The following is an 11,174-nucleotide window of genomic DNA, read 5'->3' as shown; positions in this document are numbered from 1 at the left end:
TCAGCATTTACATTTATCTCTTTATTTGCACATTGAACTTAGTTTTTTTTTATTCCATACATTTTGTGTCATCAATGTATTTGCAAGCATCACACATTTATTACACACATATCAACTAAGATGAGATCCTTCATTTACTTTATACAAGTACTCTTAGAACTTATGAAAGGAAATATCTGTCAATATGTTCAAAGATATGCCTGCTGTATGTATACACATAAGTTACACCGCACAGCCACAATCTATATGATTACAAAGGAATGCAGTCTTTGTTTTGGTTAACCAGTAAGAAAAGGCTAAAAGATAACAAGTTGTAGCAGTGTTACTGACAACGTCAGGTACGACATAATGAGCGTCTAATGAGCATCTAATGAGCTGAACAAGATATTTTTGAGAGAAAAAGTTGAACCTCGTGCATATCAGATGGAAAAATAGACCTGTCTAATTCTATTGTCACCACTGGAGAAGATTTATTAAGAAAATGCTATCTCAAAAAGAGACTACTGGCACGGTCTATCTCAAAACTATCTGACATCCCTTGAAATAGTGCATTCAATATATTAGAATTTTTACTGTCAGAATATTTCAAAATTTACTGTCGGAAATCATATGATCCCATATTGAATGAATTGTCAATAGATGAACTTATTCATCAGTATTTTGTGATTACATTACCAAGACTCTTTATTCTTATTTTAAGTAAACATATATAAGTGAACTGATATCATAACTTATTAGGTATTTTTTTTACCCAATGTTTGTAATAGGAAATTATAGACATAATGAGATGTTTGCCCTTCTGCTAACAGATGAATTACTCTTACAAATGGCACAGATAAAACTACATATATAATGTATGTACATTTTCTTTTTCTTCTAATGTCTAAATAATTAAGCATCTTCATTCCAGGCAAGTTGGAACTTCACTCTACATGGAAAGCATAATCGATATCAAGCACATTTATTTGAATTGTGACATCTATCTGTATAGCTCTTTCTTTACATTACCTCATAAATAGGTTCTCTGCACACGATAAAGATTTTCAAGGCACAAAAATAAGAGTATAACACTAGAGCAACAAAATATCTTGAAGCCTTACAAACTACAGATGGACAGTTGATGACGTATACAATACTACCTCATGTCACAGGATCACAGTCAGATATCCTTGATGACCTTGGCCACACTGAATTTATTATTTTTTCCAAATCACAATCATCCGACTCTTCAATTTTATCAATACACAAGTATGCTTTGCTTAAATTTACTGTAGTAGCCATTTCAGAACTATACTTGTTTTTAATTAAGTGCACAACACTGCAATAAATGCAAATCTTAAAACGGTTGGAGGCTCATTTTGCTGAGATCACGGCAAACAAAAGCAGATATACAGATCCTTATTGTGACTTCATGTCTCTTCATTATAAACATGTAAGACCTGAGCATATGCGTATTCCCCTTGTCTTCTTATTTTTCAATATCAACAGAGAAATGTTTGTCTACAAAAGCGAGTGTAGAATGTATAGCATTAGAAGGTTGTACATTTTGTACACTCCCAGTGTCATATGGTTATGAGCAGAAACCGCCCAGTCCCAAGATGCAAAGGGTTATAAATGAATTCTTTAATGAGCTGTAATCATCTTCTTTGTCAGAATGCTGATATTTGATTAAAAAAAATAGCGACAGTGTGGCCAAGACTCATACAAAGCAGACATCACCATGAGTGACAACTGAGCTAATATTCACAAACATGCATTATAATGCCTTTTGACCTTTTCATCTGTGAAAACACATATTAATATACCTATATTTCAATCTTGTGAGAGGCAATACAATCATATCATAACATTTTCATGTGAATATATTGTGTATGAAATTAACATTGACATTAATTCATTTTCAAAAGAGAAAACATGGTATGGTGTATAAGCCATGTGAATTCCTAATGTTTAAGAATAATGGGTAAGCACTAACCATGTAATGGTTGAGATGAATCGTTTTCTGGAAAAGATGAATAGGGGTTTCGGCTACAAAGCACATGATATCTATATTTGTAACAAGTTCATGAATGTAATGTTAATAAGTATTACATCAGAGCACATTTTGAAAAGGATTATGAATGCTGATTCAAGGAACATAAACAGTAATTTACTATTTGTTTTTTAAGAGGAAGATAGTGACACATAAATTGACTATCCGGCAGCATATAAACCACAAATAAAACGATGAAGAAACCATAATACTGGATTGATGGGGTTCTATTAAGTGAAGAACTTGCTGACAATATCAATATTCAAAGTGCAGCGAAGATCATTATCTTCATATTCTACAATAAATTCTGTTATTGACAAAGTTCAAAAAAAGATTCACCAAGAATTTAATTCAGACACAATTTGAGATGTTGAAATACTAGTATCATAAGTGCAAGAAATAAAGAGTGATCAATAAAAAAATTTGATTTGCTTTGTGTATCTGTTTGACAATTAAAATCACTTTCATTTAACAATTGATGATTTCAGCCATACTATGAAGAGTTGACTTACATGAATTTTTACACAATGCAATGCCTGGCTTCAGATTGGATAGCAACTCCGTGTTTGAGAATTATCATACAAGCAAGCATTAATACAAACTGAGTACATCTCATTTCAATATGTAATTCATACTACACTTACGTTTTAAAATAATTGTCTATTATTGGAATATAAAAGAGCTCTTGGTTTATTCTTGAGGAGGTTCTCCAGATTGGCTGGACATTGGGGATGAAATGAATTCTTCAATAACATCCTATGTTATGAAAATATTGTATGGGACAAATAAACTTTATCAGCAACATACATTCCTATTGTCTTGCAGTGTGTCAATCCAGCAGAGTTGCAACATCTCTGGCCAAAGAGAGACGTCAGCTAAACCTACATAGTAGACATTAGCTTCACTAGGTGATTGCCAAATCATTTTGATTGTGTAAAAAAGTAATCTTATTTCTAGTTCTTGGTACAGCTTGATTATAGATCGATTCCAAATGAAGAGATATTTGTATGGTATATAATTTTTTTATAAGGACTAAGGTTGAATTCACGATCTTTTGTTTATTTTGACACTTTTTGTGCGTAAGTATGCAGTAGATTTGTGTTCAATACCATACATATAGGAATGCGACAACACCATAAGACTATACTGCCTCCTTATATGACAGATTTTATAACATGCAAACACAAGTTATTGATTCATATAATCTCATTATAATCAGGACAGAGTTTTCCAACAACTTATGATTCATTAACCACTTCACAATTAAATACTTATTACTTGCTTTGTAAAAATATTGATTTGGATTCTTGCTAAACTGTGCACTGCAATTGCTTCAGGAGAAAACACATAATGTAATATTTTCATATGATTTTTAATATATGATGTGTAAAAGATTATTAGACCATTCTCTCTCTATATAAAGCCATACACTGACAATGCAAAGTTTGATAATGCCATTACCTTTCAAAATAAATTTCATTCAAATTCTAAAATTCATCTTTTCAACAATTTTGGGAACTCATACTTTTAAAACAATAACAGACATTGATTGATGTCACAAACGCCACAGACAGCATACCGGTACTCTTTTAGAGACTGCGTTAACTACTAACACGGAAATCAGCTGATTTCTTTTCAGTTTTATTCATTTTATACATTCTGTACACTTCAAATCAGTGAATGAGAAAGAGAGTATAAATCTCACAGCTAAAGTTTAGATTCCATCTCTATTTTAAGTAAAATCACACCTAACCTTGTATATCTATCACTATTCATCAATCAAGCTATCTCCTCACCCTACAAGAAATCATTCCAGTTATCAAATTCTTGCAAGTACATGTATGTATCTATCAATTATAATATACAATAAATCAGATAAATTCAATAATGTCTAATTTTCTTCTCTTAGTTTTTCTCGAATTTGTACATGTTCTATATATAGCTACATTCAATTAAATAATGGTCACCATCTAATTGTGTGCCACTTTGGTATGGGGTTTCCACGGAGACAAAACAACAATCAGTCAGTACGTGCACTAGTCATTGCACATCACGCCATATTTTGGTAATGCTCACTCACACTTCTTCACAAGATTGGGATTTAAACGTCTTGTCTTTCTTTTGCAAGAGAGAAAGTAATGTTCATTTACATGTGATGTTGGTTGGTAATGAATGCACTACATATTATTCAGTTCAAACTTATAAGCTTTCAAAGCAGCACCCATGGGGGCAAAAACCCCAAAACAAATCAAGCATGTTGTCTCAAATAAATTCATCAGACAATTGACTGGTGACATGCCTGGCACTGCATTCACTGAACAGCAACAAAATCAGAAGATTAATGAACAATAATTTGCAATATATTTTATCAGATTGTCCATATGAACCCAATAAAAAAATGTTCATCTTATTTGCAAAAGAAAAACAAGACCTTTGAAGTCTCCATTCTTTTAGTACATCATGAATAAGTGAGCCTAGGTATCTACAGTTTGTTTCACTAAGGTCAATCTGATTTGGGAAATTCTAGAAACAGGTCAAACAAGTCATGAAGTCTGATCATCCTCATGGCGCTACCATTTTAAAAGGGAAACTGACGAATATGATTTCGACAAATTCTGTGGTCAGTTCTGGTTCAAATATATCAAAGAAATGTTCATCAAAATGTTTATCAGCTCCACATGAAAACTGGAAATCCACATGTTGTGTAATTTTCTTCTCCAAATCCAGGGATTTCATGGCACTTATGATGCTACAAATTCTGATGTTAGTGGAAAAAACTGAAGCAGCACAAGTTATTCCATTGTGCCATTGAAAAATAAAAGAGCTATGCTGGACTAATTCTGCTGCCATCTCATCAGGCAGGGATCATCTCAACTCGCTAAAAGTTTGTGCAATGGATGGAGGTACTGATGAAGGGATCGTCTCAGAAGTTTCCAGATTGCCGACGTGAAGAAAGGTTGTCGTGGCTTCCGACGCGACCACGCTGACTGAGTTGAATGGGTGCCGGTGATGACTGTAGGTATATGAAAAAGAAGAAAAATGAACATCGTTTCATTCAGACTAAATTATCCAGAACTCCAGAATAAAAAAAAATGTATATCTAGGGAGTGTGTTTTATTTGACAGGAGCAACAGAGCAATGGTTCTCAGTCAATCAAAACAAGGGAATTGTTAAATCCAGCAACTTATCAGAAAAAAATGTTGAGGAAACACTTTCGAGATTCAAAGAAAAATTGATTTTTTAACATTCAGGGGCTCATGAAGTTATGAGCAATTTGAATATGGCAACTCATATTACTCAGTCATATTCAATTTATTACATCAAATATATTTTACACTACAGCTACAAATCAGATGCATATGAGAATGAATGAACAATGGCATGCCAGGCTTCGTGACCTGACATGAAAGTTGGTAAATCATGTAACAAATTATTTGTAGCCCTACATATGTAATCAACAAAATTTAAAATCTAATACATTTCATTAGTACTAAATACATCATTTACCCTTTTTTTGGATGAGATTATTTGGAAAACTTCACATTAAAAAGAAAAGGATTTTTTTTCATTTCATATATCATTCATTTATTGATAAAGTTATGCATAACTTGACTTACCTCATCATTCCCTCTGCTAGGTAGAACTGACATTGAACTAGCTCTTTTCATGCTGGGAGGAAAAACAAAAAAAAATCAAAATTAACATTTAAAAAAATAAAGCACAAGAACCAATGAATCACATAAAAATGCATATATTACTCAGATCTCAAGGTAACTTTGTTTGTGACAAGTATTATCCATTAGTACTGTAATGTATATGAAATTATTAGAGACCATTAAATGAATACTCCTCTTAAAATGACCATCCTTATCTTTACTCTAAATTTCGAAAAGTTTTCATTTGGAATATCCCATAGAAATATCCATATAAAAAATATCCAACTAGGTGATAGATAAAAGTAATTTCAGGAGAAAAAATTATGACCTTTGTACATACATGTATACCTAACTGAATCAGGTTTAATCTGCCTATTAATTCTGATGTCATTTTTTGTAGCTTTAGGGTGACTTTTTTCATGATAAATAATCTACAAAAAATGATAGACTGTTTTGATATCGCAAAAGTGGTTATTTTTTGTGGCAAAGAATATATTTAACTTTGTTAACTTTTTGGGGGAAGGCATTTTTATTTCTTCAAATTTTGTGGGTCAATTCTTACATGAATATTACAACTTCAATGGAAGCCTATGTCATGGGGATCGATCCGCTCTCGCTTTCAATTTATTAGGGAGGATGCCGCTTTGCATTATTACATAATATTCCCCCAGATGAATAGAACTTTCTGCGGATCGACACCATTGGCTTATGTATATTCATAGTTGCAAATTGAAATTGCAAAAGTCTGCCTTCACAAACTATCAACCTGGTGCAAACATATGCTTTGTGTATTAAAACAAAGGTAATGGGGATAATCCAAATTTAGAGGCTAATATTCAGAGATTAATGACCATTGTAATATAGATTGGCCAGAATACAAAAGAGCAGCACCTAAAGTGTTTTCTATTGATATCTTACTCGCAACCCTGACACCACAAACGTTTCAATAAATTTATGTGGAAGATGAATTTAGAATTCACTTTTTTGGGCGGAAGGGGGGGGGGGCAAGAACAACTGAGCTGAAACCTTTACGGATGCCTCAGTGGAGTTGGTTAGATTTGTCACTGAACTGAGGAATATGTTAATGATGAAAAGGTTGCTTTTTCCAACTGACTGGTCAGCTCCACTCACTTCATCCACTTTACAGAAACATGGGATATAGGAATCTTATCTACACTGTTGGCTTTAACATTAATTCATTCAGTCATACTCTATGTAGTGTTAGAGGTACAGGTATGATATTTATATTAAACCAGATAAGGAGATCCTGTTTTCAAATTCTGGTAAATTTGAATTGTTATATTCAACAATCTGTGAATGTTGGCCCTATAAATTTGGTTTAACTTTATACACACTGTAAATGTATATGAAATATATGATGCCCAATATACTTTAAAGGAAATATAAAAGAAACTATGAAAATGAATCAAGACTGAAATGTGTATATGATAAAATCAAATAGGCCGATGTGATGGCACTGAAGCAAAATTTTGAGATTATTATTTAGTGAATATTATTGAAATATTCACCAAAGATGGGATTTTATCATGAAATTTATTTGTACAATGATGAATAAATCCTAATCTTGTGCAAGTAAGAGAAAAACATGTAAAAACGTCATTGGGAGTTTAACCTTGTGAATATACATGTATCAGTGATGAACTTGCTGTACACAATACCAGAAAAATGTAAAGCGTATGGCGCACCAAATTGGATGGGTTAGCATAAATATGTGGGAATAAGCAATTGATCTGTTAAAATGTGAATATAATAGGATACAGATGTATATGGTTCCAAATTTCATTTGTAATGTGCATGATGAAGTAGATGATGTATTAATGGAAATATTCAAATGATTGACCGTGTGACAAGGAGATGGAGATTATGAAAGGATAACGTTAATCCTTTCCTTCTTATAGGAAAAAAATAGAATGTCACATCATACTATGGGTATTTCTCGCACAATAATTTTGAAATAAAATGGCAAAACCCCTCTTTATTAAAATATACTGGACAATCTATTGATGGTTGGTTTGGAAAGAATTATAACAACATATTCATGAAACTAGATTGCAAATATTATCAACATATGCAACGGTCTAAAATTGTTTTACTTAATGAATTAACAAAAATGAATGAGGTTAAGAACATATTCAAAATAAAGGAGATTCCGTCAAAAAGAAAAAACGACTTCACATGTCATTACATGGTACATTTACATGTATATAAAATACATGGTAAGCAAATAAGGCAATATAAAGGCATGGAAAGGGATATAATTTGTTGATAATTACTATATATATCTCATGATAAATAATTTGTCAAGTCATGAAATCATAATGGTGCATGCTATATAACATATGCATCAATAAGCCATACAGGGTTCATATCGGATTTATCGAAATAAATGTGATATCTCTGGACTATCGATCCCCCTCAAATTTTTAATCTAATACATGTGTATCTTTGTAGTGGTAGTTCATCACCTATTAATCAAACCAACCTCATCAAATCAAATACAAAATCTTTAATCAAACTTTTTAAAAATCTTATCTGACATAATTTCCTTACATTTATTCATATAGAACTATATATGTTCCTTCACCCTTCTCAAAGCCCTTCCTAAGAGCCGTAGACACAATGCCATACAAGATTTTTTTTCTGGAAAAATAATAGCCTAAGTTTTGTATTAAGCACTCACACTGCTGCATTTTTTTCTACTCTAATTCAGCTTGATAATCGTCATTGGTTTATAACAGTTAACATGCAAATCTGTTGTAAACCAATACAGACTGCAGAAAGATTATGTATCATGTTTGCAATTGTGCTAATGGCAGTGCCACAAGACACGTCAAAGCAGTGATTACACAGCTTTTTTGGGCAGTGTTAACACACCAACAATAATCTGTAACTATAGAATAAGGAATGGGAGGGATTGAGTATATTGGTTTCACTGGCAAAGAGTACAGTTGATCAGCTTTTTAATGGTTACCACAGTGCTTTTGTTAATGTCTAATCTTTGATAATAAGGGTATGGCAACAAGTTGACAATAAATCTATACTAAAACATATATTCTCTATCATCAATGGGACCATTTCTTGTACAAACAAAATATCACAATCAAAGTAAAATCACAAAATGCATCAATTGAAATGAGAAGAAAATACAAATATCGACAAGTTCACAAAATCCTCAAGGAAATTCTTCACAACCATGCGGGAACAAGACATACGACAAGGGTTCATGCACGGTGAAGTGGGGTAGAGAGAGAGATGCGTTGCACAGAGGTAGGCGAGTGTCTTACGTACATATACCTCTACAGGGACGGAGAGACTTCTACACACCTCTATTCCATTACTTCTACGGAAACTGGCCAACCAACGTGAGGAACAAAGAAGGACAAAGATAAGACAAAGATATCAAGAAGATCAGGAGTGTCAGTGAGGATCATGGCAAACAAGATTCACATCATTAAATAGATTGATTTTCTTTTTAAAATTCATCTTTTAAAATCTCATTTTTATACATTCATCCTAGCAGAGCTCCATGTTCCAGCAAGCTGTCATGTTTATAGTGCACATTCCGTAGCAATCATCATTTACACATGCAAATTTTGCTAATGTAATTTGATATCCAAAAAGACATAACTCTGAATAATCTGGTTCCAAGATTCGATGTATATTTTGGTGAAAAAAATCAACATCCAATTCATTGCCATGGTGAAAGCAATCATACGCAATGGCTTTAACCTTAAAAGAATCTATGAAAAATATTGGGGGAAAAAAGGGTTTAAAAAAAATTCATTCGAGATGGGCCAACTGGGAATGTTTTCCAAAATTTCAATAGGTTAACGCCCTTGAAATTTAGTATGTGGTCAAATATTTTCAAAATAAATTATAAAATTTGTAATTCAGTATATCTTGCAAGTCTTAAAACTGCCTAAGTAAGACTTATCAACAATTTGAATATTCAGAAATATAAGAATGCATTAGAAATCTGGATATTCACCCTCATCACATTCGTTAGGATAAAACATGTGGTTGAATTTAAGAGATACAATTCCACTCACTTTCATTTCAAATGTTTGAAGAAAAATTTAGTTGAAAGGAATTAAAACGACTCTCTTTTCAAATGCGTTTTCAATCACTTGAAAACAAATGTCGAAGAAGCAAATATAGAAATTGAGCTTAAATCATCAAAAATTGGACAACCTACCTGCTTTGCAATTTTACCTCAATAAGGTGTTGTAAAGAAGACCTAAATATCTACAAAGAAATTCGTAAATTTTTACAAAATGAATTATCTTTTCAGATATGTTTTGATATAAGCCCAAATTTTCTGCTGTCATTGCATTTTAAGAACTGACCTTGTTTATCACTGAAATTTTGAAGAAATCTCTGGGTTATAAAAGAGAATATTTTTTGCATTTCTTTCATTGAAATTATATAAACAGTCCAGTTTGGCCCTCTCAAGACATGCAAAATTCAAGGAAATTGAAAAGAATCGAGAAGTGCATAACTGAACATGCAAACAAGCAACACAATAGATAATGCTTTATAACATTAAAATGAAGGTCTGGGGCTCAGGAAAGAGAGCAACATCCTATTTCATGCAAAATTGCCTCCAACATGTTGTGGGTAGTCTTCGGGAATTACAGGGTCACTCAATGGCTGACTCCAACAAAAGTCCTGTAAAACAACAACTAGGGGTGCAACATGGTGGTGAGATATATCATTAGCTAACAGAGATGTGAATAAAATTACACTAATGGCACATAATGTGTTTAGAACCATACAGACATTAAACCATATCCATTTGGATGTAAGATTAACGCCCTCTTGGCTGTGACTGACAACACAGAAAAGTGATAGACAACAGTGAAAATTTACAAACATGACACTGACAAGTTACGAGAGTGCTAAAGAGGGTAGAAATTTTGAGTCTCTTGCAATTAAACATAAATTTAGAAGCAAGAATTCCGACACCCACGAAGGCATTTTTTTTGTTCATTGAAACGGACGAGGTTAACAACATGATATGAAAACTAAAAAGCAAAGAGAGAACTTTGCACCAAATTGAAGCAACATAGTAAAGACATATAAAGCACTGTGGAACCAGGTGTTATAGAAGCTGATCAAAACGTAATTATAAAAGAACCAATAACATCACAATGGAGTTAAATACAACTGCAATCAAATGAAAACTCTCCATATAAACAATTGTTTTGCTTTGTTTACACAGACTGGCACAACAACTTTATATCTTTAGCTAACCAAAATACATATATATGTAATCAAGCTTATTAAATAACAATGTCATCATGTTCCACTGGAAATTGTGTTGGTTGATAAAAGTATTGTGAAAATTTGTGTTAAAAATATTAGAATTTGACAAAAGAATCCTGAAAGCATGATTATTCACATAAATTTGTATTTCAAAGGGCTTGAATATCTGACTTTTAGTGATCTAAATGTGATTCATATGA

The 11,174-nt window shown here is 32.5% G+C and overlaps 1 protein-coding gene across 18 annotated transcripts in view; it reads right to left on the bottom strand.

Annotated features, from left to right (window-relative positions):
* LOC121418790 (kinesin light chain) overlaps window positions 1-11,174 on the bottom strand; it is a 78,294-nt gene continuing 67,120 nt past the window's right edge. For 12 of the 18 annotated variants that reach the window (XM_041612906.1, XM_041612913.1, XM_041612910.1 and 9 more), the window contains 2 exons: window positions 5,650-5,701; window positions 1-5,045 (listed from right to left, as the gene is read on the bottom strand). In XM_041612906.1, coding sequence (XP_041468840.1) covers window positions 4,956-5,045; window positions 5,650-5,701 — 142 coding nt within the window. In that variant the 3' untranslated portion in view covers window positions 1-4,955. Of the gene's footprint in view, window positions 5,046-5,649; window positions 5,702-8,997; window positions 9,059-11,174 lie in introns of those variants that run through there. The other 6 variants (XM_041612923.1, XM_041612924.1, XM_041612914.1 and 3 more) reach the window with 5 other exon arrangements.

Source organism: Lytechinus variegatus, chromosome 7 (assembly GCF_018143015.1).
Source record: "Lytechinus variegatus isolate NC3 chromosome 7, Lvar_3.0, whole genome shotgun sequence".
Classification (NCBI taxonomy): Eukaryota; Metazoa; Echinodermata; class Echinoidea; order Temnopleuroida; family Toxopneustidae; genus Lytechinus; species Lytechinus variegatus.
The sequence above is the reverse complement of the archived record's forward strand: the minus strand, read 5'-3'. Positions and strand labels throughout refer to the sequence as shown.